At 41.1% G+C, this 18,646-nt stretch overlaps 1 protein-coding gene and 2 long non-coding RNA genes across 3 annotated transcripts in view; 2 read left to right on the top strand and 1 right to left on the bottom strand.

The window, feature by feature from the left end:
* The window catches only part of LOC113029557 (NACHT, LRR and PYD domains-containing protein 12-like), a 40,450-nt gene extending 34,867 nt beyond the window's left edge, over positions 1-5,583 (bottom strand). Inside the window, exons 1-3 of the mRNA XM_080306854.1 lie at positions 5,338-5,583; positions 4,600-4,707; positions 304-539 (exon numbers count right to left, since the gene is read on the bottom strand). Of these exons, the coding sequence (XP_080162980.1) occupies positions 304-539; positions 4,600-4,707; positions 5,338-5,462 (469 nt within the window). The 5' untranslated portion in view covers positions 5,463-5,583. The remainder of the gene's footprint in view (positions 1-303; positions 540-4,599; positions 4,708-5,337) is intronic.
* LOC145431202 (uncharacterized) lies at positions 1,979-2,419 on the top strand. Its single transcript, XR_013911577.1, has 2 exons — positions 1,979-2,179; positions 2,258-2,419. It is a non-coding gene; the product is annotated as an uncharacterized LOC145431202 (long non-coding RNA).
* Positions 5,584-9,899: 4,316 nt separating the features above from the next.
* Positions 9,900-11,532, top strand: LOC145431200 (uncharacterized). Its single transcript, XR_013911575.1, has 4 exons — positions 9,900-10,202; positions 10,325-10,490; positions 10,725-10,820; positions 11,269-11,532. It is a non-coding gene; the product is annotated as an uncharacterized LOC145431200 (long non-coding RNA).
* The last annotated feature ends 7,114 nt before the right edge of the window (positions 11,533-18,646 follow it).

Below are 18,646 nucleotides of genomic sequence, written 5' to 3'. Positions count from 1 at the left end.
CAGAATTGAGTTCATCAATTCAATTAAATTTTATTTTATTTATACAGCGCCAAATCCCAACAACAGTCACCTCAAGGCGCTTTATATTGTACAGTAGATCCTGCAATAATAGATACAGAGAAAAACCCAACACCATATGACCCCTTATGAGCAAGCGCTTTGGCGACAGTGGGAAGGAAAAACTCCCTTTTAACAGGAAGAAACCTCCGACAGAACCAGGCTCAGGGAGGGGCGGGGCCATCTGCTGTGATTGGTTGGGGTGAGAGAAGGAAAGGGAAACAGCAGACAGATGTTCAGTCTTACTTTGTACACAGCTGCTCTGACTGGCTGTCTGCAGTCCAGCTCTGGTTCTGGATCTTTCTCCACACTGGGGACAGGACGAGTCTCCTGATGAAGCAGACTGGTCCCAGTATGAGGAGATGCACTGTCTGCAGAACCAGTGTCCACAGCTGGTAGAGACTGGATCCTTCAGGACATCCTGACACAAAGCACAGCAGGACAGCTGCTCCTCCTCACAAACACCGCTCCTCTTCCTCTCTCTGTGAACACATTTCTTTATCACTAAAATTATGGTCACAGAGAATAATAAAAATTGAGCTACTTTTCACAACAGAGTATTCATCAAGCTGATTTTTGGTTATACAGTGCCAAGACAGGATAAAGACATGCTGTGGAAAAGAGACAGAGATTAATAACAAGTATGATTCAGTGCAGAGAGGTCTGTTAACACATAGTGAGTGAGAAAGGTGACTGAAGAAGAAACTCAATGCATCATGGGAATCCCCCGGCAGTCTACACCTATTGCAGCATAACTAAGGGAGGATTCAGGGTCACCTGGTCCAGCCCTAACTATATGCTTTAGCAAAAAGGAAAGTTTGAAGGCTAATCTTGAAAGTAGAGATAGTGTCTGTCTCCTGAATCCAAACTGGAAGCTGGTTCCACAGAAGAGGGTCCTGAAAACTGAAGGCTCTGCCTCCCATTCTACTTTTAAATACTCTAGGAACAACAAGTAGGCCTGCAGAGCGAGAGCGAAGTGCTCTAATAGGGTGATATGGTACTACAAGGTCATTAAGATAAGATGGGGCCTGATTATTTAAGACCTTGTATGTGAGGAGCAGGATTTTGAATTCAGTATATAGTCTTTACTGTTTTACATATACATTTTAGTTCGCCTAATAGTACCTGATAGTAGCAGTTCTCTTACTTCCTGTCATTAGGCCACCAAAACTGGTGGGGATCACCAGTAGAAGACCATGAAGACATTTAAAGAGATTTGTCATAGATAGAGTGGCACAGTTATGTGTGTGTTTAGTTAGTTTGTTTGTTTGCTTGTTTTAATCAATTTTAAATCATGCTTTTTATTTGTTTTTGTTTCTAATGTCTCTGTAAAGCACTTTGAATCACCTTGTTGTTGAATTGTGCTATACAAATAAATTTGCCTTGCCTTGCCTTGTTTTAAACAGAGCATTTTATAATCTGCTACTCCTGCTCCATCCTGGAAAAATCTTCTATTCCATTTTTGTTAAGAAATCTCTTCCATAAAAAGCAGACTTACTCAAGGCTAGAATTGCCCCAATGGAAGAACTCCACATAACTACTCAGCTTAAACTACCTACAAAAACCGTAAACTTCACATTCTACTGCACAGACTGTTTAGTATTAAAGCATAATAATAACCAACCACAGACAACCATTGCAAAGTAAAAATATCTTAAACTACAAGAACTATCTCAAGAAAGCTTTAAGGAAAAGTAATGGACTGAACAAGCAATACATGAACACAGCTGTTGCTATTATAGAAAATAATGGTGCAGGAGGGGGGAAACCTCTCAGCAGACACCATGGTGGGCAGTTGGGACAAAGACATAACTGTTGGATTTTCTCAATGGACAGATTTGATAAATACATAATCACTACAGCTCCCACCCCCCAACCCACTTATCCATACAGTCTAGACTGGGCCGGTCTCTTTCTGTCATGGTCTCCGTGCCTGCCCGGTCGGCCCCACAAGGCTACAATTGCTGTTTCTGTTCTCTCCCTCTCTGCCTGGGCAGAGCTCACTGTGGGCTCCTGCCCTTGGCCCACACACACACCTGACAACACTCACCCATCATCACCGGGAGCACTATTTGAGGCTGGAACACAGATCCTCTCGTCGCTGGATGATTGTACCCCTAACGTTAGTGTTCTCACAGCTCTTGTGCTTCATATTCGTGATTTGTGATTAGTTGGTGACCTGCCTTCTCGTCTGCCTCAGATCTCCCCCCCCCGGGACCTGCGACCTCCCTGCTGCGGGAACGTGTGTGAGTGTGAGCGAAGAAGACGTGAGCGAGTTACCCTGTGATTCCCCCGGAGTTTTGGATCCCTTCACTGTACATATATTGCACTGGCACTGTAAATAAACTACACCTTGGAGATACCTTACCGCTCTGCGTTTGAATCCCTGTACCAGATCGTGACACTTTCTCTTAGTAACTTACATGCTTTTCTTGTCTAAATGCCTGATTGTCCACTATAGCAACACATGTTGCACTATGAAACACAGACGCTGTTGCAAGACATTAAATCATATCTAATATTTCAGAGTCTAGAGACTATGTCCCTATTGCATTCAAATGGAATAGAGCCAGACTGCTGGAACAGACAAGCAGATGGCATTTTAATATTTTTCAAAGAAACAGAATTTGACAGTTGCATGAAACTATGAATAAATCGACATATTTACTCACTGCGCACCACTGCCCAGTATCCTGCTAGCTAACGTTGAATTGTTGGAGAACAAACTAGACGATCTGAGGGCAAGAGTCACCTTCCAACGAGACATGAGGGACTGCAACATTCTGTGCTTCACTGAGACATGGCTGACCCCCAACGTGGTGGATCGGGCAGAAATTCCATCGGAGTCACTCTCTGTGCTCCGCGCGGACAGAACGGCAGAGTCAAACAAAACCAAAGGTGGAGAAGTGTGTTTCATGGTAAACAGAAAGTGGTGCGACGTCAGGAGCATATCTACTCTCTTCAGCGGCTGCTCGCCACATCTGGAATACCTGAGCATGAACTGTCGCCCTTTTTACCTGTCCCGCGAGTTCACCTCGTTAATCGCCACAGTGGTCTACATCCCACCCCAGGTGAACACAGGTATGGCTCTGTCTGAAGTACATGATGTGCTGAGTGCGTTTCAAAACAAGGACCCGCAGGAGACTTTAATAAAGCAAACCTTGGACATCTCATGCCGAACTTTTATCAACATGTCATGTGTCCGATGAGGGAAGACAGAATCTTGGACAATTGCTACGCAATTGCTAACAACTGCCTGACAATAGAGACCAGCAATCAGCATCGCAGAGCATGACGTCAGAGCTGTGCTGAGGAGAGTGAGCGCAAGGAAAGCAGCAGGACCAGATGGCATCACCGGCCGTCTGCTGCGCTGCTGTGCTGACCAGCTAGCAGGTGTGTTCACTTTGATTTTTAACGAGTCCCTGGCGAAGTCTGTGGTCCCCATATGCTTCAAGAGATCCACCATCATCCCTGTGCCCAAGAACAGCAAGCCCTCATGCCTGAACGACTACCGGCCAGTTGCACTGACCTCAGTAGTAATGAAGGTGTTCGAGAGGCTGTTGAAGAACATCATCTCCTCCTCCATCCCAGACACCACAGATCTGCTCCAGTTCGCCTACCAACCCAACAAATCCACGGAGGACGCCACATCCTGCACACCACCCTCAGCCACGTGGACAAGAAACAGGGTAACTATGTGCGAATGCTGTTTGTTGATTACAGTTCAGCGTTTAACACAATAGTGCCCTGCAGACTGTTCACAAAGCTGAGGGATCTGGGACTTAACAGCCGTCTGTGTGCATGGGTGTTGGACTTCCTCACTGGCAGAACTCAGGTGGTGAGGGTGGGTAGGTGTGTCTCTGACAGCATCGCCATCAACATGGGAGCGCCACAGGGCTCTGTCCTCTCGCCACTGCTCTACTCCCTCTACACTTCAGACTGTGTGGCCACCCACGGCTCCAACACCATTGTGAAGTTTGCTGACGACACAGTGGTGTTGGGTGCCATCTCCACCAACGATGAGGCGGCCTACATGGATGAAGTGAAGAATTTGGCATTGAGGTGCCAGGACAACCACCTCCAGCTGAACGTTGGCAAGACCATTTCATGCCTGATCCTTCTGACTTCATTGCGGCACAAGCCACTTTAACACCCCACTCACACAATGTACATTTTGAACTGTAAATTTCCAGATTTTTTTATTCTATTTAACTTAATGTATATAATTTACTCACTTATTGCGCATAATGTCCTCTTTGTATATATCTACTTACTTACTGTATATAATGTTTTTCTCTCTCTATTTTGCACAGTCGAGGAGCGGCAGCTGATGCAGACCTTGTTAATCCGGGGGATGGGGACTAGCTTTGGGAACCCTTACTGGATGAACAAACCTTGATTTTTACTTGTTAGTTGATGTCAGCAGGTCACACTTACACAAAACTGAAAATGGGAATTGCAATCAGTGCATTGCTACTATTAGTATAATGTATGCCTCTTCATCACTACAGATTTGATTAAATGTTCAGGTCAGGTTCTTACTTTGTGTGTAGTGGTCCAGGTTCTTCTCTGAAGTCTGGGGGTTTACCAATGGACCGGTCACTCTTCTGAGACAGAAAGTTGATCCCTGAAGCCTGTGACCTCTGACTTCTGCAAACAAAGATATGTTTATTCATATGTCATCAGACATTAATAAATTCTCAGTTGAAAGTCATTTAAATTGGTCTAAATTGCAGTTCTCACCATACTTGAATTTTTAACTTAATACCAATACCCAGTAAAATACTTTAGATACCACTGGGGCAGTGTGCATAGCTCATGGCAAAGAAGTAATTTCTTGAAAAGGTGAAGTTTTTAATTGTCAACTCTTTTTACCAGTTCTACATCAGATATAAAAATACAAGCATTTAAGATTAAATTTTATTTATTTTACAAACTATTTCAATCATTCATTACATAAAGGTGACATTAATGTAAAGGTATAATATAGTGCGAAGTCTACTAATAAGCAAAATGTAACAAGAAACAACACAATACCCAACACATCTCAGTAATTCAAATACTGTAGAAGTTAAAATGATAACATGGATAACGTGCATTATTAGTTATGCTAAAATAAAGCAGAACAATGAGCTGCTCTGTGAAACACACTGAATAGCTCATTTTTTAAATCCAAGTCAGCTGATAGAGGCTCAGCCAATCTGTGACTAAACTGGATGAGCAGTTAAGAACTGGATGGATTGGATATTCCTGGAGACGAGTTACTAGCAGTGATTTTACTCTGTGTCTGAGGGTCCAGCTTCATCGGTGAAGTCTGTAGGTTGTTGTTTGGACCGGTCACTCTTCACAGGCAGACGGCAGAGTCCTGCAGACTTCGCTTTGTCCTCCTCTTCCTCGATCATCATCTTATGGACTTCAATCAGTCTGAGAGGCACAGACACGCAGTGAGTTCACAGTAATTGAGTTTTGGATTTTCTTTGTATTGTAGCTCTGACATGACCACATTAAACTGATATTTCACACCACATGCTCATACTGTCTGCTTTATCATTTAAATCATTGGCTGCCCGCTGCCCTCCTTGTCTGCCGTCTACAACTCCCGTTGTCTTAGTAGGGCCAGAAACATTTTAAAGGACACTACCCACCCCGGCTACAATCTTTTCAACCTACTGCCCTCTGGCAGGCGCTTTAGCTTCCTCCCCAAAAGCCATCACCATACTCAACTCAAAATATCTGAAATATCATCAATTCTCTGACTGTCTGTCTCTGTCAGCACTGTACTATGTATTTATATTTATAGTAAATGCATAGTTACATTATTGTATAGTTTTTATAATGTGCTATAAGCACATGTGCACTTTTATAGAGCTGTTTCTAATCTCGTTGCACTATGTATAGTGACAATAAAGGCTTTCAATTCAATTCAATTTATGTTGGTGGGACTATTTGAACCCACCCATCTTTACTTATAATACAGGTTTCTAATAATTCATGTGAAATCTAAATACTGTGTGCCAACATGATTTATTATATAGATTTGATCAAATTTGTGGATAGGCCTTTATATCCTGTGTGTGGTGGAAAGTGGAAACCCAAAATGCAGAGTCACATAACAGAGAAAAAAAATCATCCACCAAGTGGCATCAAATGGGGAAAAGCTCACAGGCATGCAGGAAACAAGCAGTGCAACACAACAGTGAACGCATGCAAATGGAGGCTTTAAATATACTGGAGGCTACTGGGGGGGAAAGAACACAGCTGGAGTACAATAAGGAACAAGTGAAACTAATTGAATGATAAAAAGGTAAAGGGAAGTAAAAGTGATGAAACTAGAACTAAGAAAACCTGAAAACATAAACATGGACAACCCAAAGGAGGATTAGCATCTAAGAAATCAAGACTCAAAACACCACAAACAACTAAACAACCCAAAAGTTAAGCTGAAAATATTTGACAGAACTTAAAAGTCTTGGGGTCCAAGACCCAGGACCACAACAACACATTAATATCATTTTTTCCCTCCATGTCCCCACAATTACATTTTCTTTTTTTTTTTTTTTTAGAAAAAAGAGAGTTAACTGAAGTGCAGACGGCCTTAATTTAAGTATTGCATCAATGCAAAATTGTCTAAGTGTATTTTCTGCATATTGCAGCCATTTGTAGATTAGTAGTAATCACTCTTGTACAGGTTTGGTTTTTGGGCTTTTCTATTTGTGCACTATTCTTTCTAATTATTTATTTTTCTGTTTTTTTCCCCCAAATATATCTCTGATTCACTTTCAAGTCTGTGTCTAGGCTGAAACTCAAGTGTAAACTCTTTTAATAATGACCTTTGACCTTTCAGTGTTTCTAATTCGCAGCAGGACTGTGATGTGAGTATCTGAAAAATTTTCACAATTTTCAAGCCATAAGAGTGACGTCTCTTTAAGCCTGTGTGCATGTGTGTCGCACAATACTACTACTATTACTACTACTACTGCACTAGGCCCTCAGAGGGACACATTGCAGCAAGGGTTAAAGGTCAGACGCCTGCAGGCTGGGGGTTGGGGCAAACATCCGAGCGCTACACAGTCTTGCAGCTGATAAAGAGTGAACTACTCCCATCTTTCAGAAGTGATTGCCAGTTTGCTGGGTTTTATTTAGAGAACGAGAGAGTGAGAGAGATCATGTTCTACATCACGGTTTAAAAAACGGGATTTGTTAACATGAAGCAGTTATCAAATGAAACAGGGATCAGCCCTGTTTTTGGCACTGAGTGTTGAGATGTGACAGTTTTAATAAAACCTGCAGATTCCTGCATTTATGGAGAGCATGAAAAGTTAGCCAGAGACCACAGACATGAGAATGTGTCTGTAATTCTGACGCTCACCTGTGAGAACTATGAGGCAGACTGTTCACGTTGTTCATCCTGAATGATTCTTGGTCACGACATTTAGATCATCAGAGAAAGGTCATGTCACTCCACACACATTTGGAAAATCTCATAGTTTGACCATAAAATCAGAGAATAATTACAACTTGGCTGCAGCAACATGAATAAAGACAAATATCTTCTATGTGGCTGTGTTTTCATTTGCAAATATAAGATGTTAAAAGAACTTGTGATGTTAAAGCTGGTCTGATGAAATGTGTGAATATTTCCATCTGAGAGTCTAGTTCTAAGAAAATATTTGGTTAACTTTTGTTTTATATTTTTACAAGAAATAAACAGCGTGTATTTTTCAGAGAACTGAGTTGGAAGTGCGCTCTAAACAAACCACACATTGCCACCCACGGCCTTGTCTTGGAGTATTTAAGTGTTAAAGTTCACATCCTGTCTGGGTGGTGACTGTATTTTTTCACCTGAGCTGCTGTGAATGTTGCAAAAGCCCCGAAACTGATAATGCAGGTCTCAGTGTTCAGAAGCCTTTTTCTCAGTGCTGGATGATTTCTGTCACCAGAGTTATTTCATATATTAAAAGGACATTGGTTTTAATTCATGCACCTTTCCTTTATCTGGAGAGCCTCCGTTTTCAAAGAGAAACTCATGCAGGACACCTGAGCTCACACAGGCTCTTACTGAACTGCATCTTTGTGTATAAATGAAAGTAGATCACCTTTGATTGCAGCATCGCAGTGATTTTCCTCATTTAGTAAATATATTCCATATTGTAACAAATCAAATCTCTTATTTTCTTATGTTTTCCTGTCGTGATCCAGTGACATCATATATATTTATATATATACATAATATGTTTATATGACAGTAAATACATTTTATGTTGGTTTATTTTGTTGTTTAGTCTGTATATGACATTCATTATAGCAGTTAGCACTAAGTCACTTTGAATGTTTGGTGTAAATGAACCGCGGGTCACACTTGTCATGTACTGTTGGATGGAGGCAGTGAGCAACACACAGGAGCTACTGATCTCTGAATGTCTGACTTATAAAATCTATCGTTTAATAAAAATAAACAGTTTTGAGTTAACTGTGATCAAGAGAGCTTTAAAGAGAAAAACAAAGTACTTGTAAATAACTGGATTAATAGGGAAAATGTGCTGATGAAATCTAATGGAAGGAGAGTTACATACACTAAATGAAACAGGAAGTGTAATCATATGTGACTGAATGTTCACATGTGATGGAGTTTTCACTTTTACAGGAAAGAAGAAAATGTGATTTTAAAGTTTAAATCCTGTATTAAATCATAAATGTGGAAAACATTAGTTAGATAGAGACGATCAGATCGAGTGATTTGATGTTAATGTTGTCTAAGAAGACCTGACGTCCAGTAGGTTAAAAATGAGGTGAGAGAGCTGAACCTGTGTGGGGGTCGTGGGGGTCGTGGGCTGCAGATCAAAACTATTGAGGTGTCTTATAATACCACCACTGGCAGAGGTGCAGGGCTTGTGTGTAAACCAACTCAGACAAAAGGTCATATACGTGATCTTATGGTCTGGACATTTGCATCACGGACATTGAGGATTCTGAGATTTCAGATCACTTCCCAGTTTTGTTTAATACTGTACACTGTAAACCCGAATGTTCAAAGTAATTAAATAGATTAAGTAGTGTATACTCAAAGTCTTTAAAAGTTCTGTTAACTTAAATATGTCAAGTTCGTGTAACATGTTCTTCTTTTTGAGTAAATGAAACTAATAATATTTGATTGAATTGAACTATTTCTATATTAAGTAAGCATCACTTAAAATCATAACTTAAGCACAACATAACACAGATAAGTTAGGACACATAAGAATGGTAAAGTCCTGTTATTTTTGTTGTTTCAAGTAGGTAGGATTTAATAATAAACTTAATTTATGTAGCACATGCTAAAATACAATAAAATCTCAAAGTGTTTCACCAAATAAGTAAAATCAAATTGTCTTAAATGCATTAGTGGAAGACAAAATGTATTTATTTTAATATTCATTGTTTTATCAATGTATCCTACATATATATTTTTAATTTTTTCCGTAAGTGTTGAGCAGCTGCAGGAATCAATTTTTATTCTGAGTTAATTTCTGATTCACCCTCAGAAGCGGAAGGCGGCGCTAATGAGCATTAATACGAAACACAGAAGAAGTAAAGGTATATGGGCGGGAACAGCACCAAAGAGGCAACACGGACAACTGGAGAAAGTTGGACCTAACGGCAGCAACTACCATCACTGGACTTACATTAAGTTTTCAATGTTGATATTAGTTTATTGTTAAAATACGAATATTTAGTTGTATTTTGGGTGCGTGTCGAAAAGAATAGCAGAAATGTCGGGTCCGTGTTTTTTATGTGCTTTGCTGCTCTCCCTGAATGAAACTTTGCGCTTGCAGAGCTAGCATTAAGTTGTTGTAATGAGGGTGGCAGGCTGTTTAAAAAGTTAGATACTACTTGCTCTAGAGGTGGCGCCCGGTCGCCTTGTATGAAACAAAGTGTTTTAATCTCTCTAAATTTTTAAACCCCCTCTCATGACTCAGAATAGTTGGGTCCAAACAAGCCCGTTGTCCCTGCAGTTACACAACGGAGATGCCTGTCTGCAGTGAGAGTGCTTTCAAGCCGTTTGCTTGTTAGAAACGCTATATTTTAAACTATATGTGCAGGGTTAGGGTTGTGAAGGAGTGAAGGAGCTCTTGGACCTCTGGCCTGCTCTAAAAATGGAGTCTGAGGTAATATGGATCAGCTCTCTTTAAAATGAAAATTGTAATTCTTACTCATGTGGCAACTTTTTGCTGCTTTATAAAGATGTGCGAGATTCTTCAAATTGAACTGTATTGTCCTTCTGCTGTAGTTGTATGCAGAGTTTCAGCGGATTACAAATCAGAACCTGCCCAATACATTCTACGCTGAACTTGACCGCCATCTTCCTCGACTGATGACCTTATTCAGCCAGGGCATCAAAAACTGGGAAGACAGCAGATGCCCTGGTTGAAAGTCTAAGAATTCACAATGAACAGGTAATAATAGATTGTTACACATTTCATAGGTTGAACCAGTGGAACATTGGACAGGTTCAATGATTTAAATGAGCTTTTTGAATTTTGCTATTACTCCACTTTGTGTTTGCTATTTGTCTGACTGTATTAAAGATGTGAACAGGTTATTTGTGGACATATGTTCTGATTTGACTGTTGTTGTTGTTGTTCAGTAAACTCACCAGTATATACAATTCTGTTTTTATCTGGAAATAGGAAATCCATGATATCCACACCAAGCGCACTACCGTTCTCCACGCCCTTCCTGTCTATCTGCGTGAGGATGTCTCTGGATTTTTCAGAACCTGCACTGTGAGTGTCCTTAAGTATCTAACAGATACTACTGTGTATATAAACAGTGCATCAAAGTACAAACATGTATTTTGATGCACTGTTTGGACTTACCTTTGTTTAGTCTACCCATACGGTTTCCATGTATGGTCTTTTCTGTCTCCTCACTACGAATGAACTGAATTGGTGTTTTGTTGAAAGTGATAAGATGTTTAGTAAAACATTTTCCTGTGTATTTCCTTTAGCTTAGTTTCAGTCTATCTCACACCACTTGATTCTCTGGTGAATTAGCTGATTTATGTGTGCAGAACATGGATCTTCTGTTTTTCACCTCTTACAGTGAGACTCAGGTCTCCCTTGTAAAAGAGGTATTGGATCTCAATGGGAGTTGGTAAAATGAGAAATTATATGTCGTCTGTTGTATTTCTTGGGTTAGATTGTGATTAGTATCTCTTTTTCATTAATTCAGGACGAATCTGATGAGTTGGAGCTTGATGGTGTTGAAGTGGCCCTCTTCACTGTCATCAGTGACCATGACACGACAAGTCCAGTTCACTACCAACTAGGGCTGCCACGATTAGTCGACTAGTCACGATTACGTCGACTATCAAAATCGTCGACGACTGATTTAATAGTCGACGCGTCGTTTGAAGCTTTGTAAGATCCCAAAAGACGCAGGAATAAGCAGCAGGATTTAAGAGTGTAATAACGGACTGAAACAGAAGATGGCAGCACTGCATGTCCAAGGATGTCAGCTGCCGTTAAACCCCGAAGAAGAAGAAGAAGCTGTGTCCCAGAATTCATAGCGCGGCCCAGCTCAGTTTCCAACAATGGCGGCAGCTAGTTAGTTTTAATATTACTCTTATTATTCTTTCTGGGTCACAAAATAAACGTTTAACATATTTTCAGGCGAGAATGTAGCTGTGTAAACCTCAAATATCTGCTCAGTTTATCAGGACACCACATATTTTCAAAAGCGCTCCGACGTTTTCGGAGACGTCTGTTACCCACTAGCTCGATAGCTAGCCGGGGGCTAGGCTCACTAGCGCCGTGAGAACACCGGACTCCCGGCAAATTGTTTTCAAACCCACCGCCGTCTTTCGCTACTCAGGTTAAACATGATATATAAGTCACTTAGATAACTTAAAAATGTTATTGTTTGGCTTTTTTTTAGTATTTTATTTGTTCCTGAGTAAATCGGTTTGGCTGAGATTAAAGTTATAGTTTTTACACAGCTGAATAAACGTCAAGCAGACAGCTGATTATCAGAAGTGTGAGATGCTGGAGAATATACTCCGGTGTCCTGTTATATTTTAGATAGCAAGGAGTTTATTAAACTTCACCGAAACAATCTGCAGATTTCATTCAAATTGAATAAACTATCATCTTGTCTTTATTTTTAGTTAGCACCTTAAACACTTAAAGCTGTAAGCTAATGATAGTTATATAAGAGCAGATGCTGCTGGTGCAATAAACTGTACGTTTTATGTCCAATGGATGATGATCTGATTAGTCGACTAATCGCAAAAATAATCGGTGACTAGTCGACTATCAAAATAATCGTTTGTGGCAGCCCTACTACCAACCTGTGAAAATCTCTGTCGTCATTGAAAGTGATGCCGTGTTCAGTCTCCCCAGATTTGGTGAAGCCTTCCTGGTAATGTTTGGACTGATCTATGCACCTCAGCTACCCCAAAGCCCTGACCTTTAGAATTTACTCAAAAGATTTTACTTGGTCTAGAAAGTGGTAAACTGTCACCCAGGTTACAGACCCTCAAGAATGACTTGTCTATGTAGGAACTCATCTGAAAGAAGGATGCAGGGTGAAGCATTATAAAAGGCTAGTTCAAAGTTCTCTCCTTTTATCTAAATAATGCCTCAAAACGTTATTGAATTACTCTACAGGTGTTCAGCCAATAGGTCCAAACTATACAACGTGCCTTTGTTCTCATTAACATAATGCAAAGCAACACTAATGTTTTGTATGTTTTAATGTTTTTCGTAATACTATTTCCAAAACATTGTGGGCTGCGCAAGATGACCTAAATTTCACTGTTTGATACTGGTTAATGTAAAACAAATAGCATTGTAATCCACTCAAATTGCTGCCCTGTTGCCTTATTCAGATATTAGCCAGAGAGCCAACAGCACATTTTGATATTATTAATTATTATTTGGCATTATTTTTCATTACTCTGACAGTTTTCCTGACTAAACAAATTTTGGTCTACTTATTTTAATTTATAAAGGTTTTTGTTAATTATTTTTAATTCATTTAATTTTTTATTTTTTTAAATGTATTTAATTTCAACATAGTGCTAAAAGGGAGCAGGCAAGATACTGTTCAATAGGGATGGGTATCGAAAACCGGTTCTTGTTGAGAACCGGTTCCCACTGTTTCAATTCCTTGGAATCGTTTGCCACTTTTAAAAACGATTCCCTTATCGATTCCAGTCGCCCCGAATGACGTCATCACGTTGAGTAGCGTCTTTTACCCAGTAGGAAACACGGCGCCTGAGCGGCGCAAACGATCAAAAGTTTGGTTACAACTTATGAGAAAGGATGACAACAGGGCAACGTGCAATACTTGCAAAGTAGAGATTTCATCAGAGGGAGGAAACACTACGAACATGCAAAAGCATTTGCTCAAAAAACACGCGATTGCTTTCAACGAATGTCGTGTTTTTGATCCGCTCCGGACTAGCGAAGCTCAACCCAGCAGCAGCGGTAGCGTTTCCACGTCCTCTCCCGTTAATACTGCAGGTAACTAATCAATTAGCATTGCATATTATGTTAGCGCGATTTACCTTATTACAAAACCTGCTATTACTGTGCGTTGCATTTAGTGACCATGATGAATCAATTGCCTCAAAAATTTTAAGTTTTGGGTCACATGTTTTTAAGTATCAAGTAGTCAACATATTTGACTAACGTGTACTTAAAATAATGACAACACAAACTAATAAACATTTGAGTTTTGTTAACATAAAAATGTTGTGGTTGTGTACTTATGTTTTATAAGTTCTGTGAACTTATTTCTTTGAATTTGTAAACTTGAAACTTTAAGTCATATTAACTGCAAATATTTGAGTTGACTGTTCTCAAAAGATACAAGTGCCATGTAATCCAAACTTTTATGTTCTGGAAAAATTTGACTTTTGAGTTAATCAACTCAAAAAAATTGAGGCAATCAATTGCCTCAATTTTTTGAGTTCTGGTAACTTATTCGGGTTTACAGTGTAGTGAGTAATGTGGAATTGAACAGTGATGGTCCTGTGTGGCAAACGCGCACGATTAACTCCCAGTCAATCGCTCCCTTCACTGATGGTTTCCTTGACTCTCCCCTCTCTGATGCTAGCTGTAACGGGGGTTTATCAGCGGACGAGCTTGCTCTTTTCCCTCTGAGGGTTAAACGTGCCAAATCCTCACAACCCTGGCTAAATGATACTACTCGCGCCCTTAGGCGTGAATGTCGTCGCGCTGAGAGAAAACAGAAGAAAGACAAACTCCACGTCTCTCTGGACATCCTTCATAATTGTTTATCTAAGTATCAAAAGTTAAATCAGGGCTCTAGAGTGCGACCAATGGTGCGACTAAAAAAAAATATTTGGTTGCACCTGTGCGACCAACTGTTCGGGTAGCAAAAAAAAAATAAAAAAATCTGCAACCTTCCCTGTGGTCAACAACAGACACACATTTTGCCCCTATCGTGGACTAAACCAATCAGAGATAGTCAGGGGCGGGACCTCTCTGATTGGCCGTGGTCCAGTTGAAAGTGCAGGTGGAAGTGGGAGGTGAGTAGCTTGAATAAAGCGATATCAATTCATTAAATCCTGACTTTTAAATATAACTGTGTTTTGCCAGAAACGCCAGATTCTCAGATTAAAGCTCACAAAACCATTTCAACAACAACCAAACAGCAGATGAGAGCAGGTACACGGACTCCACACAAAGACGTAAACACAGACCCGACGCATCAGAATCAGCTTTGTCTTTCTCGGCTTTCTCACCCGCCGGCTCGTAGACGGACACGCTGTCGGAGCTCAGCGATCCTGATGCGTCCGGTCCGCGCTGTGTTTACGTCTTTTTGCGCTGACTCTGAGCTGCAGGTTTTGTCTCTCCAACCAAAATTCACCGAGCCAGCAGCAAAAGAAGCAGCAAACTGCGCTTCACATTTGATCAATGTCGTCATGAATTTTGCTGTTTTGCTTCCACGACTATTAAAATCACACTTCATGCACTGCTAGCTCTCTCTCTCTCTCTCTGTGCTTCAAGAACAGTTTCCGTCTCCAATCTCTGTTTTCTGTATTATTCATTGGCTTATTACCCACCAGTCTACCGCTGTTTACAGCGCTGTCGGCTGCTGTCTTTTTCTTTTTCACTTAAATGACCTCAGACAAGAAAGCCTGTTTTTTCTGTTGTTCAATACTGAAGAAATTTAAACTTTATATGCAGAACATTGTAGAATATTTTTAAGGTTATCTGCTATAAAAAGCCAGACCAGGAAAATCTCCTTCATGTTTTTCTGTTTTATTCTCAGCTACTTTCACACAAAGGAATCTGCTGTGATGTTCACAATTCTGATGAAGTCAGTGCTGATAAATGATCAGAATTATAATATTTCTGACTCTTCTGGCTAAGTTGAATCGAATCGGGACTTTGAAAACCGGAATCGAATGGATTTTAGAAATCAGTGATGATACCCAGCCCTATGAGCAGCCTAGGCACGACAGAAGTGGATGTAGCTGTAATAGGAAAAGAACTATTGATCACTTTTCTGTTAAGGCCTGATCCTTCTGAAATTCATAGCCAGCTCTGACACGGTGTCATCAATCTTTGAATGCTGAAAAAGCACAGTGTATCCAGAAAAACACATTATATTATATCAATTATTAGAAAATTTGTGTGCGCCTATAGGCGTACCGGCACAAAAGTTATAACTTTTGTGCCGGTACGCCTAACGGCGGTACGCCCATGGCAAAAAGTTAGTCTAGAGCCCTGTTAAAGCTGCCAAATCTGCCTTTAGTCTATCATTATTATGACTAATAGCCACACCCAACCTTTTTAATACTTTTAACTCTGTGATAAACCCTTGCACTATCACTTATAGGGATGCCTCCCCTGCTCTTTGTGATAAATTCTTAAAGTATTTCTCTGAAAAAGTCTCAGCTCTAAGGGCTTCTCATCCATCTCATTCATCGTCAGTTTTAGACCCAGTTCCAGTCTCTGAATGTTTGACTGTCCCTGAGTGTCTGAGATCTGCTGAGCGCGCAGGTGTTTCACTGCTGCTGCATCTAATAAACGCCAGAGAACAACCGCAGCTCGGATGACCTGTTTTCTCAGGAAACGGCAGCTGTCGAGCAAGACAGCGGAAACACAGACGACTGATGTGCTGAGAAAGGAGCGCGAGCCGCCGGGTTCAGATGAACGGGTCAGAAAACGAGCCCTGTGCACCTGAAGCTCACCTGAAGCTCACCTGAAGCTCACTCGCTGATGTGTTTAAGGACGCACAGCATGTGTCACGCGCATCTTTACGAGCTCACAGCAGCGCGAACAAACTGGACACCGGATGTCTGTGGGGGACATCCAGTGAGAGACGTCACTGTCACACGTGCTAAACTTATCATCTCAGATCAACGTGATGTTCCAGAGAAGATGAGCGAGAGGAGCAGAGGAAACGAAGGAAAAGTCTCCGAGTTTGGGAGCTTTGTGCGCGTACTGCTGAATAAATCAGGCCCAAGCAGCTCTGACGCGCTCTGCGCTCTTTCTTCATCAAAGATAAAAACCTGTAACACGGGAACCTTCGTTCGGTGTAAAGTCTGTGCTGGCAGGGATGACTCCACAGCCCGCGGGCTCTGTGGGAGGATGTTCTCGCCATAGAGCAGGTGCACAGCGGCTGTTCGCGTCTCCGCAGTCAAACACGGAGACAAACACAGCAAAACAAGCAGCACGTTGCGTGAACACTCACCAGCCTCAGCCTCTTCCCTCTGTTCTCTCCAAACTAACGGACTCGAACTTGCGAGTCTTCTTACCTTCCTCTCTGCAGGAAATCGATGCTGCTGTGTAACCCCGGGGTGAACCCTCGCGGGCAGAAACCGCACACCATGAAAAAGCAGCGTTCAGGTGACAGCTGTAACCGCTTTGCCTTAAAAGGTTTGGAGAAAACCTAACAGAGAGCTTCTCTGTAACAGCGGGAACTAAACTTCTGTAGTTTTTTGTCAGCACAGAGACGTCATGTTTCTGAAGCTGTTGAATGTCTGAGCAGCGAGAGGACTCGATTCTGTGACAGCACAGCGCCTTATTATCGCAGGCCTCAGTTTAATGGTGTTTATTACTGGTTTTTAGTTGTGGTTGGTGGATGCAGTTGTAGCTTCTGAACTCTTTTGGTCTGTCAGATGTTTTGTGACACGTCATAAGCAGTGCTGAAATTTATCAGGATGCTCTTAGAATGACAGGACTGTTCAAGGACGTTTTATTTATTCGTGCTCTGTTTTAACTGCATTGATGCCCAACAACATCACAATATGGAGGAAATAAATATTACAATTATGCAGTTTGGTGTGATGAATAGATTCTGTTGATGGCGCTGCAGTCTTCATAAACCGCTGTGGATCAGAGCTGCTGGCTTTAAAGGACGATCGCCCCCTGCTGGTACTAGAGGCGAAGCATGACCAGATGTTCTCTAGTGTCCCAGCTTTGTTGGATACTAACGTTGGAGTTGGCAGTAATGATATCAGTCAAAAACATGTATACCTGCGAAACAACACTAGCAGCTGTGGCAGGTGTGGAACATCAGTGGGACAGGTGGAGTCCACAGCTGCTGTGGGGACAGTTTCTTAGAGGCTGACGATCCAATCCCACCACAAAGACTTCAAGCTCCCTCTGCAGACATGTAAAATGTTGTGATAAGAGTCACGGACGGACAAAACAGCTCAATAAACACTTCATCACTGCTGTTAGCTTCCCACTGACAGTTCTAATCTGCGGGTAAAAATCACAAAGTAACAGATTAGTAGTATTTTTTATTTTAATATTATTTTTTTCAACACTCACCAAGTGAAAGCAAGCCCCCAACATTTAAACTGAAAAAGTAAGATTTAAAAGGGTAAATATAAGAATTTAATTTAAACTGAAAGATAAAATCAGACCATGAAAATACCACATACGAGAGATTATTGCATTTTCACAAGTTCATATTAAAACTTCAGTTTTAATTGGTACTTTTTCCATGGCTGAAATTTGGCTTCTTTGAATTTGTATAAACTGCTCAGAATTATTATTTTAAACAACTAACGTGAAAGTTCCTGCATCACACACGTTTCTTTGAACGGGAGTCTCGTTTAGTTACAAACGTGCACCGCCTCGATAAAGCAGGTGTTACTCACATGACTCGAGTGCTGCAGAAGTCCAGAGACATGAAAAGCAGGCTCTGTCACATCGATAATTACATACATCAATAACACACACGCATGATAAACAAAGCTACTCGCATATATCATTTTCTCCTTTCTAAAACAGCTGACTTTGCTCATACGATCATGTAAGTTGCAGCTTTAGTCTGCAGGACGTGGCGGTACTGTTTCAATATGAAACGTCTGCACACTTTAGTTTCCATGGTGACTCCTCCAGCCGTTTCACTGACTGTGTGCTGATGTTCGCTTGCATCCTAACATTTAAAGCTTCTAATTGTAAAAGTTTGCAGATTTGGTGGAAGCCTCTTGTCTTTGTCCCAACTGGAACATCAATCTCTCACTGAAGTTGAATGTTTTTTTTCATTCCTCTAAACAAACAAGCGGTTCCTGAGATCCTCTGTTAACATTAGCAGACCCTGAGGCAGAGAGGATGAG

Source organism: Astatotilapia calliptera, chromosome 9 (assembly GCF_964374335.1).
Source record: "Astatotilapia calliptera chromosome 9, fAstCal68.1, whole genome shotgun sequence".
Classification (NCBI taxonomy): Eukaryota; Metazoa; Chordata; class Actinopteri; order Cichliformes; family Cichlidae; genus Astatotilapia; species Astatotilapia calliptera.
The sequence above is the reverse complement of the archived record's forward strand: the minus strand, read 5'-3'. Positions and strand labels throughout refer to the sequence as shown.